This window comes from Ilyonectria robusta (genome assembly GCF_021365365.1).
Source record: "Ilyonectria robusta strain PMI_751 chromosome Unknown BGZ61scaffold_6, whole genome shotgun sequence".
Classification (NCBI taxonomy): Eukaryota; Fungi; Ascomycota; class Sordariomycetes; order Hypocreales; family Nectriaceae; genus Ilyonectria; species Ilyonectria robusta.
This window is the reverse complement of record NW_025764440.1, coordinates 1,681,267-1,695,856: the sequence shown is the minus strand read 5'-3', so window position 1 is coordinate 1,695,856 and position 14,590 is coordinate 1,681,267. Positions and strand designations below refer to the sequence as shown.

The 14,590-nt window shown below is 55.9% G+C and overlaps 6 protein-coding genes across 6 annotated transcripts; 3 read left to right on the top strand and 3 right to left on the bottom strand.

Moving 5' to 3' along the window:
• Positions 1-620: 620 nt before the first annotated feature.
• BGZ61DRAFT_530646 (uncharacterized protein) lies at positions 621-1,585 on the top strand (the record flags this gene model as incomplete). The annotated part of the gene is made up of 3 exons (XM_046253584.1): positions 621-795; positions 867-1,399; positions 1,466-1,585. The coding sequence occupies 3 exons, from the start codon at positions 621-623 to the stop codon at positions 1,583-1,585; spliced, it is 828 nt and encodes a 275-aa protein (XP_046107034.1).
• A 640-nt stretch (positions 1,586-2,225) lies between these two features.
• BGZ61DRAFT_448173 (uncharacterized protein) lies at positions 2,226-3,160 on the bottom strand. The gene has a single exon (XM_046245439.1). It carries the CDS (start codon positions 2,713-2,715, stop codon positions 2,239-2,241), a length of 477 nt encoding a protein of 158 aa, XP_046107033.1. The 5' UTR covers positions 2,716-3,160; the 3' UTR covers positions 2,226-2,238.
• A 1,878-nt stretch (positions 3,161-5,038) lies between these two features.
• BGZ61DRAFT_492555 (complex I intermediate-associated protein 30-domain-containing protein) lies at positions 5,039-5,851 on the top strand (the record flags this gene model as incomplete). The annotated part of the gene is made up of 3 exons (XM_046250562.1): positions 5,039-5,076; positions 5,150-5,602; positions 5,659-5,851. 3 exons carry the CDS (start codon positions 5,039-5,041, stop codon positions 5,849-5,851), a joined length of 684 nt encoding a protein of 227 aa, XP_046107032.1.
• Positions 5,852-6,321: 470 nt separating this feature from the next.
• Positions 6,322-7,392, top strand: BGZ61DRAFT_492554 (uncharacterized protein; the record flags this gene model as incomplete). The annotated part of the gene is made up of 3 exons (XM_046250561.1): positions 6,322-6,619; positions 6,707-7,037; positions 7,098-7,392. The coding sequence occupies 3 exons, from the start codon at positions 6,322-6,324 to the stop codon at positions 7,390-7,392; spliced, it is 924 nt and encodes a 307-aa protein (XP_046107031.1).
• Positions 7,393-8,428: 1,036 nt separating this feature from the next.
• BGZ61DRAFT_586825 (uncharacterized protein) lies at positions 8,429-11,542 on the bottom strand (the record flags this gene model as incomplete). Its single annotated transcript, XM_046256459.1, has 7 exons — positions 10,974-11,542; positions 10,649-10,928; positions 10,310-10,594; positions 9,967-10,261; positions 9,886-9,918; positions 8,619-9,835; positions 8,429-8,458 (listed from the first exon to the last, which is right to left on the bottom strand). The coding sequence occupies exons 1-7, from the start codon at positions 11,363-11,365 to the stop codon at positions 8,429-8,431; spliced, it is 2,532 nt and encodes an 843-aa protein (XP_046107030.1). The 5' UTR covers positions 11,366-11,542.
• A 570-nt stretch (positions 11,543-12,112) lies between these two features.
• Positions 12,113-13,296, bottom strand: BGZ61DRAFT_347314 (fructose-1,6-bisphosphatase class 1/Sedoheputulose-1,7-bisphosphatase; the record flags this gene model as incomplete). Its single annotated transcript, XM_046239956.1, has 3 exons — positions 12,113-12,243; positions 12,307-13,088; positions 13,178-13,296. 3 exons carry the CDS (start codon positions 13,294-13,296, stop codon positions 12,113-12,115), a joined length of 1,032 nt encoding a protein of 343 aa, XP_046107029.1.
• Between the last annotated feature and the right edge of the window lie 1,294 nt (positions 13,297-14,590).

The following is a 14,590-nucleotide window of genomic DNA, read 5'->3' as shown; positions in this document are numbered from 1 at the left end:
TTGGGTTGGAGTGGGACCGGCGGGGGGCGGGCGGGCAAGGGCGTGCTGGTAGCCCGACCAAAGTCCTACCAGCCACGCCCCCCTCGCTCCTTCCCTGGCTCTCGAGGAAGGGGTGGAGGGGGCGTGTGGGCGTGTGGGCTGCGGATGGGTTGCAAGGAAGGCGTGGTCCTCCCCCCCGGCTCATCCCTCGTCACTCTCCGCTGGGCTGGCCGTGCTACAGCTTGGCTGCGGCTGCTTGCCGTCGAGGGACGATGGATATTTAATCTAGAGCCTCTTCCCCCTCATCCACCATCCCACTCCATCTCAAGTCTCAATTAGACGTCGTCTTCTGTCTACAGCCTCTGCCTCGCTTCCAGTCTCAGTCTCAGATCCCACCTCGTCTCAGGCTTATATCTTCACCTCATCCCCCCAGCATACTCCATCAACACGCATTCCTCCTCCTCATCACTTCTTGTTTCCTGCCTACCAAGGACGATACAACAGTGGAGCAGTACAGAACGGAATCGTACAGAGAACTGAGCAACACGGCATTCCAAGCTCTCCAGCTCCGCAGCTCTCCAACCATTTCTCTCCCACGCCCTCCATCACATCCCGCTCTAGCCAACATGTCCATGTTCACCATGTCACAACCTCACTACGCCTACTCGGCCGCTCCTCAAGCTCCTCGCCAGTACTCCGGTCATGGCACCAGCAGCGCCTTCAGCAGCTCTGCCAACCCCGACGAGGACTGGACCAAGATCTCCGATCTTGCTGAGCGCAGAAGGATACAGAACCGCATTGCCCAGCGCAACTACCGTAAGTTGTCTCCGTTTAACTCCGCCTCCCCAACAGGTGACAGGTGAACTGACACGCCTTTCGCAATACAGGCAAGAAGCTTAAGCGCCGCCTCGAAGACCTCGAGCGCCGTGCTGGATCCTCTGACGACGCCGAGTCTGAGAAGCAGTCCCAGTCGTCCACCAAGTCGAAACGTTCCTCCTCATCCAAGTCTCACAAGGCCCAGCCTGCTACCCCCGCCAAGACTCTCCCATCTCAAGGCCAGTACACGCCTCCCATGGAGCAGGACGACTTCTTCTACCCCGGCTCTTACGATGACCGGGAACGCTCTCACACTCCTCCTCTGTTTCCCTACTCGACCTACCCGGCTCCCGACGAGATTCTCCTTCACCCTTACGGCGCCGCCCAGCCTTACACAGCCATGACCACTGCCGACACCTACCCCAACTACATCACCACCTCTGCCGTCCCCGTGACGCTCCCTTCCATGACACATTTCAGCGATGCCGTCAAGCGGGAGTCGTACCCCAGTGACGATGGCATGAACCCCTACATGCCTTATGGCTTCATGCCCGGCATGGACCTCAATGCTCCTAGTCACTACGACCATCAGTCCAACCCTCATGTGAGTTACGCCAGCCACCCGGCCCTCGCGGCCCCCAGAGATCCTCGTTGCTGATCGGGTTGGCAGACTCCTCCACTGTCTCACTCGTTCGACCACTCCGCAAACTGCTCCGAGGCCGGTTACGAATACCCCACCACGCCTCTGTCCATGCCCGGATCTCCCGGCATGATTCACCCTCAACATTGAGTTTAGGGAGCCGCGGCATTCACCACACGCTACTCCTCACCGGCTTTTGAATTGACTGCGATAATACATGCAGTCGACGGGCACGGCATGAGGAGACTGGCCCTGGATGTGGCAAGCCCGCATCGGTGCATTGGGACAGGGAAAAGAAACGTGGGACATTTGCGCTCCTTGCCGGAGCGAAGGCGTACAGGACAAGCCTTGCAAAGCACATCATGGCTTCATCGGTCGTTTGGATTATACTCTGCTCCTTTTTTGACTTTTTGACACGGCCCTCTGGTATCTACCGGAGGGATTTCCCGTACTATATTTCTTTTTTTCCCCCAACACAGTGGTCGAAGGGCTCGACTCTGTTGGTTGATGATACGGCTGCTCCACGAACTTTGTTTATTTGAGGCGAGGGAAAAGATGGTACATGCGGCGTTTTTATGGGCGGATGGCTATGTATGATGAGGGTGGTGGATTGGTCGGATGGACGGATTCAAGAATGGATGGGAGGATCAGCGATACTTGAAAGCGATGGTGATCGATGGCGGCTACAGCAGCGGTGGCGAGCCTTTCTGAATTTTGGTTGAGTAGATATCCCGAGCCATCGAATTGTTTAGATGATGAATGTGCAACAACCATCACCTATTACCATCACCTGTTACAATGTCCTAAAAATGAGGCCCCCCAAGACCCCTGACTTGCCACAACTTGATTTGGCCCTGGCCCAATGACGATGGGAGCCAGCCCAAGCCCCTCCAAAAGCAGAGGTCCAGCCAGCCTGGTCGCCGACTGTGAGGCCCGGCCGTGTGGGCGTCACAGCCCGTATTGCCCGTGTTGTGTCTTGGAGCCAGCCTTGACGAAACGTGACCTTCCTTGTCTCGCATGCCACCCATCCCGGTCAAACACATCCCAGTCAAAGACATCCCATCAACCATGACCCCCCGGTCCCGTGAACGGTACCCGGTGCCCTGTGCCTGTGCAATGTCGAGCTTGGAGCCTGGAGCTCGATACCGTACGGGCAACGTCCAGTGCATGCTGGTCTCTTCAGCTGCAGCGCGGCGGCGCAGCCGAAGAAGGCAAGGATGTGGTGTCCTGGTTCTTGGCTTGCGCCGATACGGTTGACGTCCGCACGTGCAGAGCGCCATGGGGCTGGGCGGTGCGATTTGCAAGCTGTGGAGGCATGGCGTTCAGGATGGGTGGGCTCCTGCGGCCATGCCAATGGGTGAATGGGCGAATGGGCGAATGGGCCAAAGTGCTACAGAGTTCGGCTGCGAGACTATCGAGTCCGACCGAAGGCGTCGACGCCTTGCGGGAGGCAAAGAGGCGGATGGAATTAATAAACAACGAGGCAACTGGTGCTGTAGGTGGTGCAGGAGGCGGGCCAATCTAACCCGTGGGTCTGGACCCTCTGGATGGGGATACCCGAATGCGAATGGGCGGTAGAGGAGGGTTACCAAGGGCCGTGAGTGGGTTACCAGGCATTGGGGAGATGCGACATGGAGATGGAACATGGGGATGGTCGTGAGGGTGGGCTACGGTAGGCTGGCGGTACGAGGCACAGTGCCATTCGTGTCTTTTACGAAGTACGAATACACCAAGGCAAATAACAGGTGTGTGGAAATACGCAGTGTTGCTCTCGGCATCGCACATACGCAACGGCAGCGGCGGAGGCGGAGGCTAACGGGGGGCGGGTCGGAGGAGGGTGGGGAGTGCAGCGGAGGTCTCGGGGTAGAGGTTGAAAGGACTGTGTGAAGAGGGAAGATTTGGAAGCTGGGAATATGTACAGCGAAGGGGGCTCGAGGCGTCGTCAACAAACGGGGCAGGGTAGGACTCGGCACTTCGGCGAGTCGATGGAAGGGAAGGCCAGGGGCATGGAAGCAGCACGAACAAGCAGAGAAGCCAAGACGCACGAGGGAGCGGGAGGGGGGTACGAGGAGAAACCTGGGCAGATGATTCGAATCAGGCTCGGGGAAGAGGCGTTCGCGGTGAGGGTGACGCTCCGCGGAAGGGTTGTCTTCGGGAGGCTCGGAGAGGAAGGGGGACGGACGGACGGTACAACGGGCGAGGCACGGGGACATGGGGACACGGGGGACATGGCGCCATGGGGACGTGGGATGGGGAACGGGATGCGGGAAGGAATTCGTGATGGTGATGAAGCGTAGAGGGCGAAGCATCGTAGGAACTACGTAATCATGTCGGATGGATTAGAGAATGCGAAGAGCGGACATCTGTACGAGAGTGTGTGTGAGTGTGTGTGTGCTGTGTGTGTGTTAGTAAAGTGTGTGCTAGGTATATGCGTGCGTCCATCCGTGCTGTCCATACTGTATCCATAGGCCACCTAAATACCTACCTACCTACCACGTAGGATGTATGTGATGTGACGGTATGTGATGGTTGAGTTGGTCTTTTGGCCCCCAACCACTCTGCTTCCTTCTTGGGCTGCCGTGCGTGCAGAACAAAGCAGCGACGTGGAAAGCCATAAACAGCCCAGTGCCTTGCCCAGCTGAACAAGCAGGCTTGCACATGCTGCCTGTCGGGCTTGCACATTTCGCTGCACATAACTGCACATGCTGTATGCATGCCGTGCCATGCCCGTACGAATCGGCCTACTGGAGTCCCCCCTCCCAGGCTGCCAGTGTAAGTGACGCGCGGTTGCGACGGGGTCCTTGTCCGTGCAGGACCGGTGTGCGCCAGTGAGGGGCGGGCGAGAAGCGAGCGAGCACAGTTTCATCCTGCAGCGCAAAGTCGAGTGAGTCCCCCGGCGATTGCTGCATTAGGAATTAGGCAATGCCCAGTGCCGTGTCTTCCAGGGGAGGGGAGGGGGGTTTTTGATCGGGCCAGCCTTGTTGTGGGAATGGCCGGGTTTGAGATTCGCGGGAGGATTTGCAGAAGGATCGGCGGGTCTGGAATCCGGCGCCAGCGTCCTGCTAACCGCCTACGCACCTAACGACGAATACAGCTCGCCGGCGGAGAGGTGCTGCAGGCGCAGGAGCAGACGGAGCGGCACGGGCGGCCTGATTGGCGAGGAGGAGCGAAACGTGTGTGCCGGGGCGCCATGAGCTGCAAGTGCATTTTCCAAGGAAGGATGCGTACGTCGATTCGGAGGCTATGCACAAATGGGTCGACAGAGACAGGACGGCTGCCAGATAGAGTGATTGGCGACGTTCCTCGTCGGGAGCGTCAGCCAACAGCTCTCCAATTCCGACAGTTGGGTTTAGGTTATTGCTTTGCCTGTAGCGGGGGGGCTGTGAGTGCTATGAAGATACCGGGGCAGCTGTGGGGCCGCGGTCTCGCGTTATGTCATCATGCGGAAGGCGGAAAGCTCGGGGGCGGGAAGTTTCTAGACGTCGATGCCAGCCACTGAGCAAGGGGCTTTTTTCTGGGGAAGAAGCCCGATACAACTATTCGTGCCGTTACGGACCCCACGACTCCCAATTGAGACGCCGCCGCACATATCCGTCGATGACAATGCAGACCGAATCGCTCTATCTCTTCGGCGGTGACAGGTAAGCACTCAATCCCCTTTTCCAGCGCCAATGCCTCGCCAATTGGACCTGACGCTAACCCGTCCACCTTCAGCCCGTGGGACGCCGCCAAATGGACGGCTTCCGATGACCGCGTCCGCGGCGGCTCCAGCACGTCGTACCTGACCGTCACCGACGCGGAGCGGGCCTGCTTCCACGGCCATCTCGACACCAAGACCCTGGGCGGCGCCGGCTTCGCGTCCCAGCGCACCGTCGGCGTCCTCGCCCTCGACCTGTCCGGCCACGCGGGCCTGGTCCTATCCCTCGGCGGCGGCGGGTCGGGCCACAAGTATACTCTTACCCTCAAGGACACTATCCCCGGCGACCGTGGTGACGGCCGCGATCAGGCCGGTATCAGCTGGGAAACGGACTTTGAGGCGCCGAGCGAGGGTGGCGATGTGCTGCTCCCGTGGGACAAGTTCCGCGCGACGTACCGGGGACGAGACAAGCCCGATGCGGAGCCGCTGGATTTGAGCTCTATCAAGAGGGTTTCTTTGATGTTGCGGAGGTGAGAACCCTCATTGTATCTGCCATGTGGATTGGTTAGCTGACGTTGATGCACAGTTTCTTTGGAGCGCAGGACGGCGACTTTGAGCTTGTGATACATGCCATTGTGGCCAAGGCTTCGTTCTCCGAAGACGGTGACTCGGATGATGAGGGCGATGGCTTGCAAAAGCCAGTTGTTAAGGTTGCAAGGCAGGATGAGACGCCGCCAGCGCGGTCGTGGTGGCGGATGTTGTTCTGCGGGTTGCTATGAGCCTCACAACTCCAGGTCTGAAACTGCCGACATGCAACGACGAGAATCATTGTCTTGCCGACTGAAACCATGTATATACCCAAGCAACCTCGCCTAGACCAACACAATACCACAATGATATACCCCGTCCGTCTACCCCTTGACTTGCTCCCCTCCCCCGATTCATCCATCTCAACCCCGCGGCTTTCCGCATCTGGCGGGCCGCTCCCGGAGCCCCACCTCCGATCCGGAAGCCACCCCGTCCCGCCGCCCATCGGCCGGTCTCACCTGCGGCGATGGACCCAAAAACGGATTGCGTCACGACTCTGCTCTACCATCGATGCAGCCCTGCACGTAGCTACGCCTCAGCTCACGGTCGTACGGAGAACAACACATACATATGCCTCACCGCACGCACGCAACCCTCCTTCGCCTTGCCGTCCCACAAACCATGCCGCCGTAGCTCGCCCATCATCAGACGACAAACGACGATGCCGCTTCTTCTCAAGGCCCTGCTGCCCCCGCTGTCCGCCGCGCTCGCGCTGCAGGCGGCGGTTGCGGTGCCGTCCATTGCGGCTCACTCGGATCGCGTGTACGACCTCAGCGGTGCGGCAACGTACCTCGCCGTTGGCGCGCTGAGCCTGTATCTGCCCTCAGTCCGCGCCGCGGGTGCGCCTGTTCTGTCGGGTTTGGTGGTGGTGCTGCCGGGACGGGGGCCGTCGCTTGCGGGATGGCTGGATTGGAGACAGATTGCGTTGACGGGAGCTGTGGGAGTTTGGGCCGTGAGATGTGAGTGACGTCGTGTCTGGCACTGGTTCTGTGAATTCACGGTCAATAAAACTCTACACCACGGAACATGGCTGACATTAACTTCAGTGGGATCCTACCTCTTCTACCGCAACGTCGTCCACGGCGCCGACTCGCGCTTCTCCGAGATCAAGCACTCCCCGCTGCGATTCTCCACGGCCTTCTTCTTCCAGGCCCTGTGGGTGACCATCTGCCTGACACCCGTGCTGCTCGTCAACGCCGTCCCGCGTGCCGCGCTGGCCACGGGCATCATGGTCACGGATGTGCTGGGGCTGGGGCTCTGGGTCGGCGGCTTCGCGTGCGAGGTCGTGGCGGATGCGCAGAAGAGCCGCTGGGTGCGCGAGAAGCGAGACAAGGTGCATGATGAGGAGTTTATGACGCGAGGGTTGTTTAGCTGCAGGTAAGAACATGGGAACATTGTCTATATCGAGAATATAAGAAGGCTAACAGACTTACGCAGTCGCTACCCCAACTACTTTGGCGAAATGACGCTCTGGACCGGTCTTGCGACGGCGGCCATGGGCGTTCTCGCTCGAAAGCCTGCTCAGCTGGCCCTGGGGCTCTCTGGCGGGTATGCAGGCGTATTGGCAACGACGGCGCTGTCTTTCGCCAGCCCGGCATTTGCATCGCTGCTGCTGCTCAAGGTGTCCGGAGTGCCGCTGAGCGAGGCCAAGTACGACAAGCGGTATGGCGACCGTGAGGATTATCAGGAGTGGAAGAAGAATACACCCAAAGTGATTCCTCGGCTCTGGTAGCGATGGTGAGCTTGTGCGGATATAGTACGGCGAGGTTTCTGCTAGAACATATACACTTGTCGAGTTCATTGGGTTATGCCTGGAGTAACTTATGGCTTTAACCCCAAGTGGAGGTTTGCCTAAGAGGCTTGGGCTATTGTGTGTCTGCTACTGATTAACTTATCCTACTCTATCTGTAGACTTCGTTGATCGACTACCGGAGCATGTTGAGAGACGGCCAGAACTGGAGTGTGCTACGGTTTAAAATCACGCATCAAGTTGGCCCTTTCCACCACCACAGGTATTATACGATTGCAAAAGAAGACTCATTTTTAATTTGAAGCGCTTGTAGATAAGTTATAGAAATACAATAGGAGGCTTTCTGACCCAAGTCGATCGGGATGCGTGTCTGCGAAGGTCCTCTTGCGAATTGCAACTACCTCTTCGAGCAGCTGGACTGCTTCCTCCACCTGCCCGTTGGTATGGTATGCTCGTGCAAGCTCGTGTTGTGATGCTAGTCGATTGGGGTGTCTGTCTGCTAAGGTCTCTTGCATTGCGACTACCTCTTTAAGTAGCTGGACTGCTTCCTCCACCTGCCCGTTGGCAAGGTATGCTGTTGCAAGCGCATGTTGTGATGCTAGTCGATGTGGGTGTCTATCTGCTGAGGTCCTCTTGCGAATTGCGACTACCTCTTCAAGCAGCTGGACTGCTTCCTCCACCTGCCCGTTGGTATGGTATGCTCGTGCAAGCTCGTGTTGTGATGCTAGTCGATTGGGGTGTCCGTCTGCTAAGGTCTCTCGCATTGCGACTACCTCTTCAAGCAGCTGGACTGCTTCCTCTACCTGCCCGTTGGCAAGGTATGCTGTTGCAAGCGCATGTTGTGATGCTAGTTGATTGGGGTGTCCGTCTGCTAAGGTCTCTCGCATTGCGACTACCTCTTCAAGCAGCTGGACTGCTTCCTCCACCTGCCCGTTGGCAAGGTATGCTGTTGCAAGCGTATGTTGTGATGCTAGTCGATGTGGGTGTCTATCTGCTAAGGTCCTCTTGCGTATTGCAACTACCTCTTCAAGCAGCTGGACTGCTTCCGCTACCTGCCCGTTAGCAAGGTATACTGATGCAAGCGTATGTTGTGAATCTAGTCGATCGGGATGCGTGTCTGCTAAGGTCCTCTCGCGTATTGTTACCACCTTATTGAACAAACTGACTGCCTCAGTGATTCTTCCATCCACTGATAAACACCTCCCTACCCAGAAGCCTAGGTTGGCAAATTCCTCCTCTTCAATTTCTACGCTTACTCGAAGCAAATTGAGTGCATGTGGTAGAAATTGCTGCCACACCTCGCGTTTCTCCCATTCGTCATCTGGAAATACCATCTTCAGATGCTTAATTGCATCCCACTGGACCTTTTCCGCAATTCCCTGTTCTTCAATCCACAACTGCGTAGCCAGATAGACCAGCCTATGCATGTCGAACATATAGCCGTCCTCTCTTCTAGCTAGAAAGCTATATCCGCAAAGGGTACCGATTGCTTGCATCAGCTTTTGTTCCGATCCAACATCGGGTAGGATAGATCGAGGTATAGCCCTTGGTTCCAGACATGCTATAAATAGCAGCAGTTTTATCGCAGACTCGTCGGTTGTACCAATTTGACGGAATGATATATGCCACGTGGTGGTCACTGCATCTTGTGTGTCTCTGTATCGAGTGCTGTCTCGAAAGTTGCTGCTCATTAACTCAATCCTATCTTGGTTGGTCTTTTTGAAGAGTCGGAGGTAGTCTGCGATGGTGACTTGGTTGGTATTTAGGTAAGCCACCGCCTGCGTGATCGCTAACGGGAGATACGTAAGCTCTCGGAGAAAGTCGGCCACAACTTGTTCATCCCTAAGGAGGTCTCTCTCGACCAGAGACTTCCCCAGGTAACTCTTTGCTTCTTCTTCGCTCATCTCTGGCAGCTCAAATAAGTCGTTACCTGCAACTGAAACCGCTACTTTCCGAGTGCGCGTTGTGAAAAGAATCCGGCCTTCGTCGCTGTTTGGGAGGTAGTCGTACATACTCCCTGATTGCCCTGAAGACTTGAAGAGAACATCAATATCATCGGCATTATCGATAATAAGAAACCACTTTCCCGCATCCTTCGAGTTGAGATGCCGCTGAACTGATTCTCTCGAATCTTCCTCGTTGACACGAGGTATCCCAACCTCTTTCATAATATCCGTGTGCGCCTGCTCGAAGCTGGCATGGCTGAACGCCGGGACCCAAAAAACCGAGCAATCAGGCTTGGTTTCTTTGACCCAATACGCTAGTTGCAGAGCAACCTGGGTTTTGCCAATACCGCCCAGTCCCACGAGCGCAACTCTTTGGTGTGTATGAGAGCTGAAGAGACTTTCTTGGAGAGTCTGGAGGATTCCGTCGCGTCCCACAAACCGTTTGTTCGTAGATAATGGAACACAGAAGCATGATTTACCTGCTATACATCAGTTATGAGGGCACAAAGGTGGATGTTTCTGCACTAACGGGCTGAAGGTGCTGCATCCGAGGATGTCCTGCCTGTATAGTATTAGCTATGAAACGCAACCATCGCGGTCCAATACTGACAACGGGGTGATATCACTTCCTCGGCATCCACAGTCTCTGGCTGTAGATGGTTATTCGGCGAGGTCTTTGACATAGGATTCTGTGCCGCCAGCGCTCTTGTTGCGAGCCCCCTGAGGCTTTCACACGCTTTGTCATATTCATGGTCCTGAGGCCCAAACTTGACTATGTTAGAGTGCGTACGGGCGATGGCACAAATATGCTCTGGGCCATTTTCCCAGGAACGGCAGTGTGTAGCTGAAGACTTGGTGACGAGGACTGCTTTCGGCCCCTCCATTTTCCAGTTGCCATGTTGATCCTGTTCTCTATGAGTGCATGCGTTTTAATCGAGAGTGGACAACTATACCTTCTGCGCTGTTGGTGACTGGAGTGTTTCGTAGAAGCATATGACTTCAGAGTTACCCTGTCTACCCAGTGCAGTGTGGAATTCTCGATGCTGGGTGCTGAGAATTTGAGAATTGATGCGACTGAGAGATTCGACAAGGAATCGATTCGGACTGTCTCCAACCATCGGGATAAGTGAGCTAATATCCATGCCGTCATGTGGAACTCCAAAGAAGGCAATTCCGTACACGGCCCGATTAAGTCGTGTATGGTCCTCTCTGTTAGACTTCGACAATATGATCAGGGCCTATTAATTGAGTGAGCATTTTCCGGACAGATCTAGCTATATCAATAAACACACCTCCTTGACAATCAACCCTCCCAGACTATGGGCAATGAAGAGAATTGGCCTCATAGTTGGCCCATCAAGTAGTGCAAGTAGGCTGTTGCAAAAAGAAGTTGCAAGATCCTCCAAGTTCTGTATGTTCTCGCTCTGTACCACAGTCGATTCGTAGCCGTAGATCATCGTCCGCGCCGTGGGGATATCAAACGGTAGAGCATCTCGTAGCCACATGAACGCTCCGCCTCGCTCTTTGAATGAACCAAAAGCATGTCCGCCGAGGCCGGATATTGCTATGATACTGAAACAGTTAGTAAATTTCCCTTGGGTAAGCCGATATACTTACTCGACCTCGTGGCCCTCTGGCGGCGGGGAGTAGAGGGTAGTGATACCAAGGAAGCCATCTTCGACCGCTAGGTATGGATTCCGAGGCGATTGATGCTCATCTGGTAGCCAAAGGCGCCAGATCTCATCTTTGTGAAGAGTTTGGAATGGCAGAACGTTCCGGAAGGTCACCGTGGCAGTTTTGGTACGGCCATGCACCTCGCGGGCGAGGGACCTAACATTTGGGCCCGCAGAGCTCTGGTGGTCTTCCAGGAAGGACTTCAAATCCTTCAATTCCCAGCTAATCGGTACACCACGGATACGAAACGACCTGTCGTCTCTAGGAAGGTTCCTAGTCTCTGGTGCCGGGGGTGGGGATCTGTCAGGACGCTCGCCAGCGCTTGGTTGATCCATGATGATCGGTACGGAACGCTGATCAACACAAGCCACTCATGCGGCAGTTGGAATACCGGTTGATTGCTTTTGAGTGTACTAGGTGGTCGCTTCCCTTTTCGCGAAACTGAATGCGACGTTGGAGACGGAAATGGTGGGCGAGATGGATGAAGACAGCTGACTGTCCCTGGCTTTGCGGGGGAAATGAGGGATGCATCTCGCGGGGAGCCTCAGCCAATCGACGCATATCAGGCTGTGCCAACACGTGATGGGTGCCATCCAGACAGGCTTGCTTTTTATGGCATGTTGGTGGATTGATGAAGCTCTACAAGTGTACGTCGTATTATATTTCCATTCGCATTACAAGGCCCGCAAATGTGGTTCATGCGGAGAATATTTAACACTTGTTGGAGATATACTACCGACAAGTTGTAAGTAAATAGGTACCCACGGAGCTCCTCTTTTGTCTCGCTAGCTGAGTGGTTCAACAACACTGGATTGGCAACACTAAATACAGCCGTTACTACAGCCTCCATCCACATAGCGGATTGATTTAGTTGCGGGGAAATTGTTGATAACCCCATGCAGCACATAGCGAATGATGTAATTGTGGGCAAGTGTAACAGATGGCTCGAGGTGTCATGATCATTAATTGCTCATTTTATTCATGGGCTTTGACATTTTTTTCCTTTACTTGCTTTCAAAAAACCTTCCTCCCATGGCGTATGTCCATATTTAATCCCGTTCCCTCGCTCTTCCGCAATTAACTCACTTGTGGAACTTCTTGACCCTCTCGACCTCATCGAAGCTACCCATGAAGATACCAGCCTTATCGTGGATGGTCTCGGGTACCACCTCGAGCATTCGGTTCATCTTACTATCGACAGCCTGACCACCAGCTTGAAGAGAAACATTGTTAGCAAATCGGGAAACCACAAAAACAGGCGAATGTCAAGACTTACCATTCTCAAAGACCAGAGCCATAGGAGCGCACTCGTAAAGGATTCGGAGCTTGCCCTTGGGGCTCTTCTTGTCGGCAGGGTAGGCAAAGATACCTCCGTACAACAGGGTTCGGTACGCATCGGCAACCATGCTACCGATGTATCGGGAGCTGTATGGCTTGCCGTTCTCTTGGGCCAGCTTGAGACCGTTGAAGTAGTTAATGGTCTTCTCCTCCCAGTACAAGGAGTTACCCTCGTTGACGGAGTAGATGGCACGAGCCTTGGGGATGCGCATGTTGGGGTGGGACAGGATGAATTCGCCGACGCCAGTGTCGAGGGTGAAACCATTGACGGTGCCGCCCTTCATGGTCATGACGAGCTGCGAAGACGCACCGTACATGGTGAAACCGGCGGCAAGCAGCTCAGTACCGGGCTTCAGGATATCCTCCTTTGTGCCCCTGGAGCCGGGAGGGAGCTTGTGGACAGCGAAAATGGTGCCGACTGAGACACCGGCGTCGAGGTTGGACGAACCATCAATTGGGTCGCAGGCGACGGCGTAGTGGGCGTCGGCGCTGTCGCGGAAGTAAATAATCTCATCCTCCTCCTCGGACACTAGCAGGGCGCATTTGCCCGAGGAGCGCATGGCCTCAATGAAGAGGTCATTGGAAATGACGTCGAGCTTCTTCTGGTCGTCTCCGGTGCTGTTGGAGGAACCGGCGAGACCGGTCAGGTTGATGAGGGTAGCTCGGCGGATGTAGTAGGCAATGGACTTGAAGGAGAATTGGAGGGCGTGGCAGAGGAGTCTAGGTACACGGGTCAGTTGGTGGCCGATTGAAGCCGTCGGCATGAACGGCTGGTGGTGGGGGTGGGGTTGTGGTGGGGGAAGCCTTACGTGAAGTCACCGGTGGCTTCATGGTGCTTAGCCTGCTCCTCAGTGAGGAAGCGGGTGAGGGTGACGATGTTGGTGTTGATCTTCTCAGACTCTTGCATCGTGTTGCCGTTGGTCGCCATTGTGACTGAATGGGTAAAGGTTCGGCTGGAGAAGCGGATGAGGGGAGGCTTTGTAAGGAGGGGAAGCTAGAGTGGCGGGAGCTTAAGCCGAAGTACAAGGTTTCAACGTCACGGGAGGAAGCCGACGTCGACTGAAGGGATTGTTGAAGAGAGGCGGAGAGGGTATCGTCAGGGCGGGGTAGTGAGAGGAATTGGAGGAATGGATAAAAGAGGAAGAGAAAGAAGAGGATCCAGAGAAAGTGAGAAGAAGAAAGTAGGGTCCGACGAGATAGGCCCGGGAGGAGACGAGAATAGGAGCATCCCTCAAATCCAATTCCCGGGGCTAGATGACCATGATACGCTCGGCATCCAGTGTCCAGAACCAAAACGGCTTGCAATCAAAACGACGAGGTCTCGTGGCCCGCCCGCCACAGCATCTGTCGCCCGTCGCTCGGGAACACACGCCCCTCGGCGGTAGCGTGACCCGCCCGCGTTCCCCCAGCCCGCCCGGCTCTGGAGGACTGTGTTACGCACTTTCAACCGCTCAACCGCCTGGGGGAGTCCCTTCAGGTCCCGACGGCGGGTTCGAATTGGAGGTCGATTGGGTCGCTGCCGGCCGAGGGGAAGCGTCGCAAGAGGATTTCCCGGGGCGTCGACGCTGCGGGAGCCGCTTGATGTTTGGGTCGGTCCCGGTTCTCCCCACATCTTGAGTAATTGGCGTCGCCGGCTCCAGTCCGCCGTCGGTGGAGTGGAGGGGCGCTTGGCTCAGCAAGCTGTCTTTGAAAGGCTGAAGGGGCCTGGAAGCCGCAGCGTGGAGCTCCATTCCGGATGACCCCCCATGTCCCGCATGTCCCACGGGGCTCCTGGGCCGCCTTGAAGCCACGGTTAACGACTGTGCCTGCGCCTGTGACCTGTAAGCTTTGCCGCGGACGTCCATTGTCGATTGTCATGAATCCAATGCTAGTTCCCATCCCCATCGTCGGGGGTACACCTCCGTCAATTCACCTCCCCCCGCCCCGGTGGGGGTGGCTCGCTCGGTCTTCGGCCGAGCCTGCATGTGGCTGCGTCTGGTCTGGGGGCCACCCGGAAAAGACATCTGTTTAGGAGAGGGATCTGACTCTGCGGGAGGAGTGGACCAACCCGGGGGGAACGTCGGGAATGGAGACTTTGGGGGTTGAAGATTTGATGCCTGACATCGAACATCGATCATCTTGCTCGCCTGAGGCTGCCAGATCAAGATGTCCTTGCATTGCATGTTATCACGTGTAACCCCGCCGTGCAATGCATTGCACATGTCGATCAGACCAGACCAGAC

Bases quoted from the DNA above. Each gene is read 5' to 3' on its own strand.
- BGZ61DRAFT_448173 (XM_046245439.1), bottom strand. From the start codon at position 2,715: ATGGCGCTCTGCACGTGCGGACGTCAACCGTATCGGCGCAAGCCAAGA.